At 36.0% G+C, this 19,561-nt stretch overlaps 1 protein-coding gene across 1 annotated transcript in view; it reads right to left on the reverse strand.

Annotated features, from left to right (window-relative positions):
• Window positions 1–2,488: 2,488 nt before the first annotated feature.
• LOC110465868 (profilin-like) overlaps window positions 2,489–19,561 on the reverse strand; it is a 32,771-nt gene continuing 15,698 nt past the window's right edge. Inside the window, exon 2 of the mRNA XM_021521993.1 lies at window positions 2,489–4,537. Coding sequence (XP_021377668.1) covers window positions 4,092–4,514 — 423 coding nt within the window. The 5' untranslated portion in view covers window positions 4,515–4,537 and the 3' untranslated portion in view covers window positions 2,489–4,091. The remainder of the gene's footprint in view (window positions 4,538–19,561) is intronic.

Below are 19,561 nucleotides of genomic sequence, written 5' to 3' on the forward strand. Positions count from 1 at the left end.
TTGTATAAACTATATGTTAGTGGTGTTATCTGCTCCACTAGAGCATGAGTAATGTGTGTGTAACGACAGACTGTGTGTAGCTGGCCACACAGAGATAGCACAGAGTCTAATACTAATGTACGTATCGTGTTAGGTGTATAGACCCCTGTTATCACAACACATCTGGTCCGCGTTAAGTTCCCCCCTCCAGACCCCCCCTCAATAGGTCGTAATGGTCTCTAAAAAAAACTATTTAGCATCTACAATCCGACCAAATTTCAATATTGAACATTTTATCATGAAGCACATATATATACTACGATGATTTTCCCGATGAATCATAATCTGTCTTATCAGCGACAAATGCTCCAGCGACCCATTGGCAAGTGTAACATGACAATCCCAACTCTCCTGGACAGGTGTTATCATCTCCTCCTCCTCCTCCTCCCCCTCCTCCTCCCCTGTTGTGCTCTAATCAGACATTCCGATCCCCCTTCCCCGGGTCCCCACCAGCCGAACCCTCAGGTCCCCTCCCTGGCCCCTCCTCGATGAATGGCCGTGCTATCTGCTTGCTTCCGAACCAAGCTAGGTTTCTCTCTAATTGCCTCCACGCATCTTTTCGAGTCGAACCACAAACAGTCGTAATAGCTCAACGTTTCTTTAATGGTTGGAATCAGAAATTCCTAGCGATCCTACTCGCTGGTACTGTTACTTATACCCGGAAATCACAAGGCAAAAATGCAATGAAAACGTATATAGACGAGATTAGCATTCATTTAAAGCTGTGTGTACGCCGCGGCGTTGTAAGGGTTACCTGCTCGCTACACATCTCTTCATTAGGTACTTTAAGTTACAAAAGCATCTTCACGGTTCATTGTCTGATACAGGGCTACCGGTTGCTGTGCTACGAAATCTTTACCGACAGACACGAATTTGGCAAAACTGCTTTCTACGACATTTTTTTCTAATGATTCAAATTGAAAGCAAAATACATAGGAATGATAACCCAAAATTTAAATTACAAAACAAAAAAAACCAGAATATATTCTGTCAAGATCCTTGAAAAAACACCCAAAAAAACCCATTCATAATTTAATGTATCGTGACTGTGTCAAGACAGTTTGTTGACAAGTCAGTCACTTGGGTGCTTAAATGGTTTGTTGACAAGTCACAACGATGGCCAGCATTTTGTTGACAAGTCAGGCACAGCAGTATTCAGACGATTTCTTAACATGATTGTCGAGATTATGTTCACACAATTCGTTGATAAGTCAGTCACAGATGTGTACAGACAGTTTTTTGACAGTCTGTCTCAACTATGTTCACACATGTTGTTGACAAGTCAATCACAACTATGTTCACACATTTTGATGACAAGTCAAGCACAACTATGTTCACACATTTTGATGACAAGTCAAGCACAACTATGTTCACACAGTTTTTTGACAAGTCAAGCACAACTATGTTCACACATGTTGTTGACAAGTCAATCACAATAATGTTCACATATTTTGATGACAAATCAAGCACAACTATGTTCACACATGTTGCTGACAAGTCAATCACAACAATGTTCACATATTGTGATGACAAGTCAGTCACAACTATGTTCACACAGGTTGTTGACAAGTCAATCACAACAATGTTCACATATTTTGATGACAAGTCAAGCACAACTATGTTCACACATGTTGTTGACAAGTCAATCACAACAATGTTCACATATTTTGTCGACAAGTCAGTCACAACTATGTTCACACAGTTTGCTTACAGGTCAGTCATAGCTATTTTCACACATCTTGTTAACAAATCAGTTATTATTATGTTCAAACAGTTTGTTGACAAGCCAATCACAGCAGTATTCAGACGATTTCTTAGCATGACAGTCAAAAACTGTTTATTAACGGTTTTGTTAACAAGCGAATCAAAACGGTGTCCTGGTGTTTTATTTTTTATTTTTTGACAATTCAGTAAAAACAGCATCCTAAAAATTGTTGATACATTATTTGACAAATAAGTTGCAACGCCTTCCAGATTTTTTTTGCTATTAAGTCAGTCAGTATTTTGTCGTGACAGTTTGATGACGGAATTTGAAGGTCACAACTGTGTCCAGTCAATTTGATGACAAGATACGTTATCCACAAGAGGTTACCAGTAAATGAAGTTCACATTGAAAAAATATTTTGTGAAATTATCATAAGACATTCGATTTAATATTGCCGATATATATCCGTGCTTGAAAACGTGACTAAGTATATTTTATCTTTCGCGCGTATCTCTACAATGTTGTGTAATTGAAGGAAATGTGGATCGTCTCGTGAAGATGTTAACTACTTATTAATACTAAATATGTATGTATTGATATATCTGATAAATATATTTGCACAAAGTTAAAACGTGTATATACGAGGAAGTTTCTCTCAGTATGCAAATAGACATACAACAATTTTAAGCTGTTTCTTCCTGGAACTTGTATAAACCATAGTCAAATACAACATTGAACAAGGCGTATTTTTCTCTCATCGATTGTTTTATTTTATTTCTTGAAAGCAAAACTTATCACTGTGTATCGTATGCTCTACACCCAATTAAGTGACCTTGGCCTTGACCCCTACTGACCTCAAGACTGACAATTGCACAACACTGACCAGCAGATTCACGCGCTAACACATGCATACGTCGTTTTAGATATCTACCATTAGAAGCGAAACGAATCTCAAACTATCTAAATTTGTAAGTGCGTCATGCAAGATAATATAGATCTATGTTGATGTTATGAATAAGCCAATTTCTCCCATGGTTTCCTCCATCGGACCATGCTCGGCAATTTCCGTGAAATAACGGAAAAGTGCGAAAAGTACCGATTTTGGGTTCCTTGTGCTACGCTAGAGGAGACTGCAATGCAATCTGGGAGAAATTGTCGATAAGGTGGTTGCCGAAAAAATGTTCTGACTTCTTTCAGGTGTTTTTTTCTCTTTATAATAAAGTTCTTTTATAAATGGTATCAATATGAATGATGCAACCTATTTGTTAGACAAAGGTAATTGGAACATTTCGGAAAATTCCGGAAAGCTACGAAATCGTAACGATCTTTGTCGGAATTTGCCGAGGTGTTTGCATTTATTACATTCCGTTACTAATTACATATACACGTAGTTCCTATAGTTGAGAAACCCTGCCAATAATAAAATTGAGGAATGATCACCAGACTCGTAAGTCACGTGTCCTGCAGTAAAACAGCAATGTTTCACAAGGCAGGTGCCCTTCACTGAAAATCGATCCACAGGGCATCATCATATATAACTCAATACAAGTGTTATATAAATTTTGATTGCGACTCTTACATAATCTAACAGTTTCCGTAAATGTGCTACATTCATTATGAATACCTATATTTCTACAAGAGATACTACAAGATGATTGCACTATATGTTGAAAACGACAAAAATATTTCTATGTTCATATTAGTTTATCAAACTAATATGGTTTAACGCGACATTCGGATAAATACAGATTGACTGAGAGAAGCATATCATTAAAGACGTCCTAAGATATGAGCCATTTTAAAAGCTCCGATTCCATACAGAATACAATCCATATGATCACAAAAAGGTCAATGTGGACATTTTTCTGCTGAAGTTGTGATGGGCATTGGTATGTCGTTCGTAATAATATTTCCGATGGGAGATTCCGCTAGGTTTCGGCATGCTTTTAAAATTACCCATGGTGCAAAGGGTCTAGTGTTGGTCACATGTGTCAGTTATAAATATATTGTCAATGACGTCATTCCAATCTTTGTGCTGCGGCTTTTGATTGGTCGTATATTAATAAGAGGACTTCATATGATCACATGTCTTTTTGAATAGTAGAATTTGATTGGTCGCGATGTTCCATACCTTATACAATAATACACTAATATGTTGGTCCATCCATAGAAAATCGGCGAGTGTATATCACGTGATAATTTTATCCAATCGCAGGTTTTAATTGGATTTAATGCTTCAGTTGACGTTCTTGAGTTCGTATGAAAATCTACCAATGGCTTTTACAATTCCCTCCTTATTGTTTTTACGTTCGCAATGAAGCAGTTTATATGTTGGAGTTCTATGACGTCACATGTTCATACTCTCAAGATATTCTGCTATGGCCATCACAGCTTTGTTGAGATTACCTTGTTGACCGCCCTCTGGACAATGGCCGATCACCACAGCAGTTTTAGAAGCCTGTAACGTCATAGATCCCTGGTCTTTCTTTTTCGCCATGACTGTTTTACCGTCCTCTTCTCTCAGAAACTGGTATTTCGTTCCCTCTACGTATATTCCATTGGATTGGAATGCTAAGAAATCCCTGCTTTTAAAAGCAGAAGCAATGTCAGCACACTCCTGCTGTTCTAATTTGAAGGCGTTTGGATGTCCGTCCGTTGTCCATTTGGCACCACCTTCCAGACCAATGATACATGCGCGGTCAGCGTTGATTCCTCCGCCGTTGTCCTTACTGTAGGCGCGAAGGTTGTCAATGTAAGAATCCCAAGACATAGCGACAGCGAAAGAGTATAGGCCTGAAACATACAAACACAGATTTGATACATTTTATTACATTTCTACCAGTGAAATGTTGAAAAATATTCATTCTATAAACGTGATATTTTTCTCTAGCATTCGTTCATTTGATAAATCAAAACACTGATTACAAACTGTCATTTGCCCAGGGAAAATTCTTCTCAGACATCTGTCCGGTCTACTGCTCAGAATAATCATCTGTTTACAATCACGGAGGACTATTATCTGGGGGAAACACAACGTTTCATTCCACAGTTAACTTTAATTTTCATGGAAGCCAGCAGACTATGCAAATCTTTTGGATTAAGGGAAACGAAGCGCGTGTCAGCGTCTCCAAGTCCAAAGTTAGGCAAAGCGATTGACAGAAAGTATAAAAGAATCGGGGTCATATGTTACAGTGATGAAGTGCAACTTACATAGGTGATGTTTATATATCATCACCGGGATAAGTGGTGAAACAACAAATCTGTAAAGCACCGAATCTAAAATGGTGGGGAGTGGAAAAAAAATGCAATGTTTTTCGTATGCAGGAAATTCAAATGCCATATTCATTTATTGGCTTCGTTAAAGTTAAGCATGATTATTTGTTTCACGAGGGCGCAACAGGGAAACAAATTTTCGTGTTTCCCTGTTACAAGAGAAATACTTTAATTACATCGAAATAGAACAAAAACATAGCAGTTAAGTTGATCAAGACTACCCGCAGCCATGATTTGTTCAAAATGAAGTGTTGATGTCTGGAGCACTTCCGGTGTTACATGTAGGATATACCAGGAACGCTTCCGGTGTTACATGTAGGATATACCAGGAACACTTTCGGTGTTACATGTAGGATATACCAGGAACACTTCCGGTGTTACATGTAGGATATATCAGGAACACTTCCGGTGTTACATGTAGGATATATCAGGAACACTTCCGGTGTTACATGTAGGATATACCAGGAACACTTCCGGTGTTACATGTAGGATATACCAAAGAACCTTCAAGACGTTACTCGACATAGGGAAAATGGATCATGTAAGGGAGACTCAGTGTTTTGTCTCTCTATCATGTGATGTGTTTAATCCAATCAGAAACACTGTAACACAGTGATGGAGTGTTGTAAAGTACAATGTGACGTCTTAAAATGTTTAATGAAATTACGTCACACACTTCCAGATTATGTTATGACGTCACAATAATCTAGATTCTTGGAGGACCTCTAACATTTGGTTTGGTTTGTTTGTGTTTTACGTCCTATTAACAGCTATGGTCATTTAAGGACGTGTCAGGTTTTGGTGGTCGAGAAAAGCGGGAGTTCTCGGACAAAATAACCAACATACCGGCCAGTACCTACGTAGGTCTCAAACCCGCGACTTACTGGTGGAGGGCTAGTGGTAGCAGATTGTCAGACGCCTTCACCACTTGACCACCGCGGCCCTCCTAGAACATTTTCTTAACTATTCGGTACTGTTCTGAACTGATATATTTTTTAATACTGTTAATACTCTCAGAAATTGTGTTACTAGTGAAAAAAAAATCATCTTCTATTTAATAATATTTCAATTAGCCAAATACTTTCTCACTGTACAGTATATACTATCTCAAAAAAAAGGACTAGTACTTTAAGTTAATGGACAATCATAAAAGTCGAATGTCATCGGTATTAGTGCCGGAAACACATGCCCTACCCAACAAGTATATTTTTTGAAATAGTGTCGATGAAAATGTGTAAAGAAAATTGTGCTTTTTAATTACAACTTATGGGGTCACATGCCCGACCACGTGGGTTTTCTCCGAGAACTCCTTTTCTCTCCCACAATAAAACTCCATGTGCTCTTCCTTCCGGGACATGAATGGTGATTAATATAAGTTTGAATACTTATTTTATAATTGTTGTTAATTAAATAAAGCTGACTTATATCACATAAGAAGCAGTTTTTAGATATTTTTCATCAAATAGCCAAACATGAGGACGAAGCGTTCATTTTCGAAAGCATTTTTTTTTAATCCAAACGTTTCACTTCCGATATAAATAATCTTCTGAAAGAAATGTGCTTCGAGAGCGAAGCCCTTGAATTTTTAAGATGTCTCAGACAAGTTTTTTTTAATATATGGGAATTCCTTGGTCTGCTAGGGCCACTTTCATTGATCGCGATCCAAACGGATGAACCGGTTGGACCAGAGTCGTTCGTTTATGAAATAAGGTCGGACTCAGTAATCTGATGCTGCTTTCAGGCAAGCCTCGACTTGGCCTTGCAAGGCCTGCATACACATTTGCAGGTCCGTCAGGGTTTATACCAGATACCAGAAAATGTTACATATAACAAGAGGCCCATGGGCCTAAACGGTCACCTGAGTCTACAGTATTTATTTTTGTTGTTGAAATATGTACCAATTTGAGTAAAACATAGTATAATGTTAACTTAACTTTGTCAGGACCATGAGCTGATCATTCCTAGACCAATTTTAAGTGAGATCGGCCTATTAGAACTTAGTAGCAAAATAGCGGCCATGGCAGCCAAATTGTATTTCTGATTGACCCGAAAAATAACAACACTTTGTCAGGACCATGAGTCGATCATTCCTACAAAGTTTCAGTTCAATCGGCCAAGTAGAACTTTACTTTAAGTTTGAAATAGTTTTTCAAAATGGCAGCCGTGGTGGCCATATTGGATTTCTGATCGACCCGAAAAATAACAACACTTTGTCAGGACCATGAGTCGATCATTCCTACAAAGTTTCAGTTCAATCGGCCCAGCAGAACTTGACTTTAAGTTTGAAATAGGTTTTCAAAATGGCGGCCGTGGCGGCCATATTGGATTTCTGATCGACCCAAAAAATAACAACACTTTGTCAGGACCATGAGGCGATCATTCCTACCAACTTTCAGTTCAATCGGCCCAGCAGAACTTGACTTTACGGACGACGGACGACGGACGACGACGGACGAAAACGGATAGCAATAGGTCACTTGAGCTAAAGCTCAGGTGACCTAAAAACAGACAAACCGATTGTTTCGCATAAATGATCAGGTGACTGTTGTTTTCAGGTCATGCACCACACAGTCTGAATTCCGTGTAAAACATTCTTGCCAAAAAAAATTGGGGGGAATCAAATCGATCCCGTCATGCAACAGTTGTTCAGTTCAGGGTTCACTACGTCCACCTGCTCCTTAACATTGATTTTGTTTTCGATATTGCACAATTCAAACCCTCCTTAATAATTAATTGATTGAGTACTCACCAGTTTTGGTGAGAACTTCTAGACGAAATAATGCACAAAACACGGGACAAGCCAAATGTATATCAAAGTTAAAACGATGCTCTATAGTGTACAGTACCGCAGTTTGTACCGAGAAATCGATAAGATTATTCTGAAATGATTTTAAGTATTCATGTCATATATATATGATATAAAACTCCATTTCGGTGCATTCATGCACAGACGCTTGCCGTCAAACAAGGCAACTTCGCATTCCAGAATAACAGGTTCCTTTTATATTTGTATTGTATAAAGAAATGTTCATCATATTTTACCATGTAAATGTTCCTATAACACAACCAGTAAATGTTTGTGTGACGATTCGATGACATATACGATATGCACTCGTTCACCTTCATCAGAAGCTGTCAAATTCATCTGGCTGAGGCTGATCATGGTAAAGGAGTACATATCGTACACACGGTACAAACAACGGTATATATAGTCTGGTGTATACAGTACAAACAACGGTATATATAGTCTGGTGTAAACAGTATAAATAACGGTATGTATACTCTGGTGTATACAGTATAAATAACGGTATATATACTCTGGTGTATACATTATAATCAACGGTATATATACTCTGGTGTATACAGTATAATCAACGGTATATATACTCTGGTGTATACAGTATAAATAACGGTATATATACTCTGGTGTATACAGTATAATCAACGGTATATATACTCTGGTGTATACAATATAAACAACGGTATATATACTCTGGTGTATACAGTATAAATAACGGTATATATAGTCTGGTGTATACAGTACAATCAACGGTATATATACTCTGGTGTATACAGTATAAACAACGGTATATATACTCTGGTGTATACAGTATAATCAACGGTATATATACTCTGGTGTATACAGTATAAACAACGGTATATATACTCTGGTGTATACAGTATAAACAACGGTATATATACTCTGGTGTATACAGTATAAACAACGGTATATATACTCTGGTGTATACAGTATAAACAACGGTATATATACTCTGGTGTATACAGTATAAACAACGGTATATATACTCTGGTGTATACAGTATAAACAACGGTATATATACTCTGGTGTATACAGTATAAACAACGGTATATATACTCTGGTGTATACAGTATAAACAACGGTATATATACTCTGGTGTATACAGTATAAACAACGGTATATATACTCTGGTGTATACAGTATAAACAACGGTATATATACTCTGGTGTATACAGTATAAACAACGGTATATATACTCTGGTGTATACAGTATAAACAACGGTATATATACTCTGGTGTATACAGTATAAACAACGGTATATATACTCTGGTGTATACAGTATAAACAACGGTATATATACTCTGGTGTATACAGTATAAACAACGGTATATATACTCTGGTGTATACAGTATAAACAACGGTATATATACTCTGGTGTATACAGTATAAACAACGGTATATATACTCTGGTGTATACAGTATAAACAACGGTATATATACTCTGGTGTATACAGTATAAACAACGGTATATATACTCTGGTGTATACAGTATAAACAACGGTATATATACTCTGGTGTATACAGTATAAACAACGGTATATATACTCTGGTGTATACAGTATAAACAACGGTATATATACTCTGGTGTATACAGTATAAACAACGGTATATATACTCTGGTGTATACAGTATAAACAACGGTATATATACTCTGGTGTATACAGTATAAACAACGGTATATATACTCTGGTGTATACAGTATAAACAACGGTATATATACTCTGGTGTATACAGTATAAACAACGGTATATATACTCTGGTGTATACAGTATAAACAACGGTATATATACTCTGGTGTATACAGTATAAACAACGGTATATATACTCTGGTGTATACAGTATAAACAACGGTATATATACTCTGGTGTATACAGTATAAACAACGGTATATATACTCTGGTGTATACAGTATAAACAACGGTATATATACTCTGGTGTATACAGTATAAACAACGGTATATATACTCTGGTGTATACAGTATAAACAACGGTATATATACTCTGGTGTATACAGTATAAACAACGGTATATATACTCTGGTGTATACAGTATAAACAACGGTATATATACTCTGGTGTATACAGTATAAACAACGGTATATATACTCTGGTGTATACAGTATAAACAACGGTATATATACTCTGGTGTATACAGTATAAACAACGGTATATATACTCTGGTGTATACAGTATAAACAACGGTATATATACTCTGGTGTATACAGTATAAACAACGGTATATATACTCTGGTGTATACAGTATAAACAACGGTATATATACTCTGGTGTATACAGTATAAACAACGGTATATATACTCTGGTGTATACAGTATAAACAACGGTATATATACTCTGGTGTATACAGTATAAACAACGGTATATATACTCTGGTGTATACAGTATAAACAACGGTATATATACTCTGGTGTATACAGTATAAACAACGGTATATATACTCTGGTGTATACAGTATAAACAACGGTATATATACTCTGGTGTATACAGTATAAACAACGGTATATATACTCTGGTGTATACAGTATAAACAACGGTATATATACACTGGTGTATACAGTATAATCAACGGTATATATACTCTGGTGTATACAGTATAAATAACGGTATATTTACTCTGGTGTAAACAGTACAAACAACGGTATATATACTCTGGTGTATACAGTATAAACAATGTTATACATAATCTGGTGTATACAGTACAAACAACGGTATATATAATCAGGTGTATACAGTAAAAACAACGGTATATATACTCTGGTGTTTACAGTACAAACAACGTTATACATACTCTGGTGTATACAGTACAAACAACGGTATATATACACTGGTGTATACAGTACAAACAACGGTATATATATACTCTGGTGTATACAGTATAAACAACGGTATATATAATCAGGTGTATACAGTACAAACAACGTTATACATACTCTGGTGTATACAGTACAAACAACGGTATATATACACTGGTGTATACAGTACAAATAACGGTATATATACTCTGGTGTAAACAGTATAAGCAACGGTATATATACTCTGGTGTATACAGTATAAACAACGGTATATATACACTGGTGTAAACAGTACAAATAACGGTATATATACTCTGGTGTAAACAGTATAAGCAACGGTATATATACTCTGGTGTATACAGTACAAATAACGGTATATATACTCTGGTGTAAACAGTATAAACAACGGTATATATACACTGGTGTAAACAGTACAAATAACGGTATATATACACTGGTGTAAACAGTATAATCAACGGTATATATATACACTAGTGTATACAGTATAAATATATACTCTGGTGTAAACCGTATAAACAACGGTATATATACACTGGTGTATACAGTACAAACAACAGTATATATACAGTACAAACAACGGTATATATACTCTGGTGTAAACAGTACAAATAACGGTATATATACACTGGTGTAAACAGTACAAATAACGGTATATATACTCTGGTGTAAACAGTACAAAGGTATATATACACTGGTGTATACAGTACAAACAACCGTATATATACAGTACAAACAACGGTATATATACACTGGTGTAAACAGTATAAACAACGGTATATATACTTTGGTGTATACAGTATAATCAACGGTATATTACAGTATAAACAACGGTATATATACTCTGGTGTATACAGTACAAATAACGTTATATATACTCAGGTGTATACAGTATATACAACGGTATATATACAGTAGAAACAACGGTATATATACTCTGGTGTATACAGTATAAGAAGCCCAATAGGACCTGTATCGCTCACCTGAATATTTAAGCAGTCATAACAAAATATTTTCATTAAATATTATATTGCACTAAAAATATTTCCCTCGCAAACATTGTTGGCTCCATCGGTTGAAACTACCAGCAAAATATTATTATAAGATTCTATGCTTTTTTATTCTTCTTCAGAAGTTTCTTGACATTTTTTTCCCTGTGACCTTCTAAGTAGGTCAATGACATTTTCCTTCTCAAATTGGTTGGCTCTATTCCAAAATGCTACCAGCCAAATCTTATGAATCCATTCCTTTTAGTTCTTGAGAACAAATCCTTTAAAATGTTGTTGACCTATGTGACCTCTAAAGTAGGTTGAGGTCATTTTCATTCGCAAATTTTGGTGAACTCTAGATCTATCTCAGGAAGTCACCAGCCAAATATTATAATTTTACGCCTTTTAATTCTTCTTCAGAAGTAGTTTGAACCGTTTGACATATTTGAACGCTGTGACCTTGAAAGTGAGTCAAGGTCATTTGCATTTGCAAACTTTGTTTGGCACTTTCCCAGGAAATAACCAGCCAAATATTTAGGTTCTATACCTTCCAGTTCTTCAGAAGAAGTCGTTTTAAGTGTTTGACATATATGCCTAATGTGACCTTGAAAGTAGGTCAAGGTCATTTCCTTCGCAAACTTTGTTGGGCTCCTTCCCAGGAAATAACCAGCCAAATATTAAGGTTCTATACATTCCAGATCTTCAGAAGAAGTCGTTTTAAGTGTTTGACATATCTGCTTTATGTGACCTTAAAAGTAGGTCAAGGTCATTTTCATTCTAAAACTTTGTTGGGCTCTTTCCCAGAAAGCTACAAGCCAACTATTTAGGTTCTATAACTTTCAGTTCTTCAGGAGTAGTCGTTTAAAGCATTAGCCATATCTGACTCCTGTGACCTTGAAAGTAGGTCAAGGTCATTTTCGTTTTCAAACTTTGTCGGGCTCTATCACAGGAAGCCACCAGCCAAATATAAAGATTCTTTACCTTTCAGTTCTTCAGAAGAACTCGTTTCAAGTATTTAACACATTTGACCCCTGTGACCTAGAAAGTAGGTCAAGGTCATTTTCATCCTTAAACTTCGCCGGGCTCTATCCAAGGAAGTCATCAATCAAATATAAAGATGCTTTACCGTTCAGTTCTTCAGAAGAAGTCGTTTGAAGCATTTGACGTATTTGACTGCTGTGACCTTGAAAGTAGGGCAGATCATTTTCATTCGCAAACAATGTTGAATTCCATCCCAGGAATCCATCGGCCAAAACAACGGTATATATACTCTGGTGTATACAGTATAAACAACGGTATATATCGTGCGATGTATACCGTACAAATAACGGTATGTAAAAACTGGTGTATACAATATAAACAACGGTATATATACACTAATGTATATTGTTCAAACAACGGTATATATACACTGGTGTATACAGTATAATCAACGGTATATATACACCAGTAAATACAGTATAATCAACGGTATATATACTCTGGTGTATACAGTATAATCAACGGTATATATACACCAGTGTATATAGTATAATCAACGGTATATATACACCAGTGTATACAATATAATCAACGGTATATAAACACTAGTGTATACAGTATAATCAACGGTATATATACACCAGTGTATATAGTATAATCAACGGTATATATACACCAGTGTATACAATATAATCAACGGTATATAAACACTAGTGTATACAGTATAATCAACGGTATATATACACCAGTGTATACAGTATAATCAACGGTATATATACACCAGTGTATACAGTATAATCAACGGTATATATACTTTTGCTGTATACAGTATATTCAACGGTATATATACTCAGGTGTATACAGTATAAACAACGATATATATACACTAATGTATATTGTTAAAACAACGGTATATATACTCTGGTGTAAACAGTATAATCAACGGTATATATACTCTGGTGTATACAGTATAATCATCGGTATATATACACTAGTGTTTATAGTTCAAACAACGGTAAATAATTATACTCTGGTGTATAGAGTATAAACAACGATATATATACACTAATGTATATTGTTAAAACAACGGTATATATACTCAGGTGTATACAGTATAAACAACGGTATATATACACTGGTGTATACAGTACAAACAACGGTTTTATACACTGGTGAATACAATACAAACAACGGTATATATAATCAGGTGTATACAGTACAAACAACGGTATATATACACTGGTGTATATAGTTCAAACAACGGTATATATACTCTGGTGAATACAGTATAAATAACGGTATATATACACTGATGTATACAGTAACAACGGTATATATACTCAGGTGTATACAGTACAAACAACGGTATATATACACTGGTGTATATAGTATAAACAACGGTATATATACACTAGTGTATACAGTATAAAAAACGGTATATATACTCTGGTGTAAACAGTATAAACAACGGTATATATACTCTGGTGTATACAGTATAATCAACGGTATATATACTCAGGTGTATACAGTATAAACAACGGTATATATACTCTGGTGTATACAGTACAAACAAAGGTATGTATACACTAGTGTATACAGTACAAACAACGGGATATATACACTGGTGAATACAGTACAAACAACGGCATATATACTCTGGTGAATACAGTACAAACAACGGTATATATACTCTGGTGAATACAGTACAAACAACGGTATATATACTCTGGTGAATACAGTATAAATAACGGTATATATACACTGATGTATACAGTAACAACGGTATATATACTCAGGTGTATACAGTACAAACAACGGTATATATACACTGGTGTATACAATATAAACAACGTTATACATACTCTGGTGTATACAGTATAATCAATGGTATATATACACTAGTGTTTATAGTTCAAACAACGGTATATAATTATACTCTGGTGTATAGAGTATAATCAACGCTATATATACTCTGGTGTATACAGTATAATCAACGGTATATATACTCAGGTGTATACAGTATAATCAACGGTATATATACACTGGTGTATACAGTACAAACAAGGGTATGTATACACTAGTGTATACAGTACAAACAAAGGTATATATACACTGGTATATACAGTACAAACAAAGGTATGTATACACTGGTTTATACAGTACAAACAACGGTATATATACACTGGTGTAAACAGTATAATCAACGGTATATATACACTAGTGTATACAGTACAAACAACGTTATATATACACTGGTGAATACAGTACAAACGACGGTATATATAATCAGGTGGATACAGTACAAACAACGATATATAAACACTGGTGTATAAAGTATAAATAACGGTATATATACACTAGTGTATACAGTACAAACAAAGGTATATATACACTGGTGTATACAGTACAAACAAAGGTATGTATACACTAGTGTATACAGTACAAACAACGGTATATATACCCTGGTGTATAAAGTATAAACAACGGTATATAAACACTGGTGTATAAAGTACAAACAACGGTATATAAACACTGGTGTATACAGTACAAACAACGGTATATATACACTGGTGAATACAGTACAAACAACGGTATATATACACTAGTGTATACAGTACAAACAAAGGTATTTATACACTAGTGTATAGAGTACAAAAAACGGTATATATACCTTGGTGTATACAGTACAAACAACGGTATATATACACTGGTGAATACAGTACAAACAACGGTATATATAATCAGGTGTATACAGTACAAACAAAGGTATGTATACACTAGTGTATACAGTATAAACAACGGTATATATACACTAGTGTATAGAGTACAAAAAACGGTATATATACCTTGGTGTATACAGTACAAACAACGGTATATATACACTGGTGAATACAGTACAAACAACGGTATATATAATCAGGTGTATACAGTACAAACAACGGTATATATACTCTGGTGAATACAGTATAAATAACGGTATATATACACTGATGTATACAGTAACAACGGTATATATACCCTGGTGTATACAGTATAAACAACGGTATATATACACTAGTGTATACAGTACAAACAACGGTATATATGCTCTGGGTGTACAAACAACGGTATATTTACTCTGGGTGCACAAACAACGGTGTATATACTCTGGTGTACAAAAAACGGTATATATACTCTGGGTGTACAAACAACGGTATCTATACTCTTGTGTAAAAACAACGGTATATATACTCTGGGTGTACAAACAACGGTATATATACTCTGGTGTACAAACAACGGTATATATACTCTGGGTGTCCAAACAACGGTATATACACTCTGGGTGTACAACCAACGGTATATATACTCTGGGTGTACAAACAACGGTATATATCCTCTGGGTGTACAAACAACGGTGTATATATACTCTGGTGTACAAACAACGGTATATATTCTTTGGGTGTACAAACAACGGTATATATACTCTGGTGTACAAACAACGGTATATATACTCTGGGGGTACAAACAACGGTGTATATACTCTGGTGTAAAAACAACGGTATATATACTCTGGGCGTACAAAAAACGGTATATATACTCTGGGTGTACAAACAACGGTGTATATACTCTGGGTGTACAAACAACGGTATATATACTCTGGTGTACAAACAACGGTATATATACTCTGGGTGTACAAACAACGGTGTATATACTCTGGGTGTACAAACAACGGTATATTTACTCTGGGGGTACAAACAACGGTATATATACTCTGGGTCTACAAACAACGGTATATATACTCTGGGTGTACAACCAACGGTGTATATACTCTGGTGTACAAACAACGGTGTATATACTCTGGTGTACCAACAACGGTATATATACTCTGGGTGTACAGACAACGGTATATATACTCTGGGTGTACAAACAACTGTGTATATACTCTGGTGTACAAACAACGGTATATACACTCTGGGTGTACAACCAACGGTATATATGCTCTGGATGTACAAACAACGGTATATTTACTCTGGGTGTACAAACAACGGTATATATACCGTTGGTTGTACACCCAGAGTGTATATGCCGTTGTTTGTACACCAGAGTATATACACCGTTGTTTGTACACCCAGCGTAAATATACCGTTGTTTGTACACCCAGAGGATATATACCGTTGTTTGTACACCCAGAGAAAATATACCGTTGTTTGTACACCCAGAGAAAATATACCGTTGTTTGTACACCCGAAGCATATATACCGTTGGTTGTACACCCAGAGTGTATATGCCGTTGTTTGTACACCAGAGTATATACACCGTTGTTTGTACACCAGAGTATATACACCGTTGTTTGTACACCCAGAGAAAATATACCGTTGTTTGTACACCCAGAGTACATATACCGTTGTTTGTACACCCAGAGTACATATACCGTTGTTTGTACACCCAGAGAAAATATACCGTTGTTTGTACACCCAGAGTAAATATCCCGTTGTTTGTACACCCAGAGTACATATACCGTTGTTTGTACACCCAGATTAAATATACCGTTGTTTGGACCCCCAGAGTATATATACCGTTGTTTGAACAATATACATTAGTGTATATATACCGTTGTTTATACTGTATACACCAGTGTATACAGTATAAACAACGGTATATATACTCTGGGTGTCCAAACAACGGTGTATATACTCTGGGGTACAAAAAACGGTATATATACTCTGGGTGTACAAACAACGGTATATACAATCCATTGTAAACTGATGTTTACAGTTCATACAGTTGCATACGCCTGTGATTTGAAGATTGATTTTTTTTTAAATTTTAAACAATCTTCCTTGTCGGATTTATTAAACATGAAGCCGGGTATTGTGTCCTTCTGCGACGTGTACGTCCTGTTACATACCAATACATGTTGGTGACAATACAAGTTATTGTTCGGGCCTTAAAACGTCAACATATCCAGGAAAATGACACGCCAACAGCAAATGATCGTTGAAATTCAGAATACGATTTAATCCATGATCTATGATTTTTCTTTTTTTCCCCTTGCTTAAAAGAAAGCGAGAAAAATTGACTGTCGAACTCCAATATTTAGTATTATTGCCTACTTGTAATATTCGGGATGAAAAAGGAACAAATCAGTCTGTCCGGTCCACTCTTTTTCAATTTACCCTTTCACCACTGTAGAACATAACGGACTCATCTAGATCAATGTATGGCAGAGTCTACTAAAGTTACCTAGGGGTGAAAGGATTAAGCAGTTTACATCATACCAGTGTGAAAGTCTAGAGGTTACGCTTACGTCACGACAAAATTGAAGGCACATGATTGACTACTTTATTGGTTTCATGTATAGAAGATACCTGTCACTTGCAGATTACAGAGGAGCGGCATCCGACTTCAAAGCCGGTAAATTTCACCGTTACGCTGTCGCGCGATTTTATTGATGCGCATCAAAAGATCAAGCTAGGCTACTTGTGTCGCCCACGAAATGACGCGTAACAAAGCCTGCCATGTTGTCATGACATTATTCAAGGGGTAGAGAACATAAGTTAGCTTAACCCTTTGAATTTCGAGGATTCGTGTCTGGTCTCATCGCCAAAAAATGGAATGTAAAAAGAGCATTTATTCAAACAATTGCACCCTTTTTTCAATTTATTGAAGAGAAATGCAATTGAAAGCAAGTTAAGTTCAATTGAAGATATCTTCAATTCAATTTAAAGATAAGTGCTTATATTTGTACTTATCTTGATTTGAAAATAAAAGAAATCTCCATTTGAATAGAACCTATCTTTATTTCATTGTACTTAACTCCAATTATTTGAAGATATGTTAACTAGGCGTTTCATACAAAGTCCGTCAGGCAAGCTTATATTATACTCAATATAAGGCAACACGTTAATAAGAAAATGTCATCGTTTCAAATGTAGAAGGCTAGCTAGTATCTCCGGATAGAAATCTGATTTTATACACATTGGAAACAGTGTTAACCATGAGGATGTCATCTCGAAACATCAGAAAACCGGAAGAGGACTTTTCCGGACCTTACGACTAGTCAAGTGTTGGCTATCCGGTTGTGGATGAAAAACCTGGTTATCGCAACGTAAACGTACAGCTGGTTAAATCCGGCGATATCCCAGCTAGCCACAGTTGTCAGCAGATCTAGACTAATAGAGCCTCGTTCTTGACAAAAAAATCTTAGTCCTCGGGTTGAGATTTCTCTATCTTACACAACCAGTAGCGATTGATTATTTTTCTCCCATATCTAACAGTATTTTAATGCGAAATAAAGGTAAACATGGACCCAAAACACATACGGGAAATTTGTTGATGGATTGTTGACGTGGCGTCATTGTATTGTTGAAGTGACGTCATGCCATTGTTATGAATAGGGGAATCCCCCCGACTCAACCCTAGGGCGGAGACAGATAAATCTAGCACTGGCAAAACGGGAGATAAATCTGTCAGGTGTGGGAGAAATATATATACACTATACCGATTCAGAGCTAAGAAACACAACACGAACAAATAAACTTTTACAGGGGGATACAACTTTTAACACGTTACATCGAACACCCTTCGTCTGAGGGATGCTTTAAACTGTTGCCATACATTTTAAAAAAAAAGAGCTTTGGACACGTGTATTGACCCTTTTACGCCCTGTTGCGCGACCTCTTCCATTTAACCCCCATCCCGGTTAAGACGAGCAGTCACAATTTTGGTTACATTAATCTGCTCAGCCACTTAAGTTAAATAGGACAAATTGACCAGCTGAAAACAGGTTTCCATTCAGCCTGTTATCGAAGATTCACATTTCCGAATTGGCCTACTGCTAAATGATATCCATTTTTGGAAGTATTGATAGTAATTCAGCTCCAATACATAAATCTTTCAGAGACGAAAAGTGAAATTGGGTATTGTAAGAAACGCCTCGGTATTC

This window comes from Mizuhopecten yessoensis, unplaced genomic scaffold (genome assembly GCF_002113885.1).
Source record: "Mizuhopecten yessoensis strain PY_sf001 unplaced genomic scaffold, ASM211388v2 scaffold11103, whole genome shotgun sequence".
Classification (NCBI taxonomy): domain Eukaryota; kingdom Metazoa; phylum Mollusca; class Bivalvia; order Pectinida; family Pectinidae; genus Mizuhopecten; species Mizuhopecten yessoensis.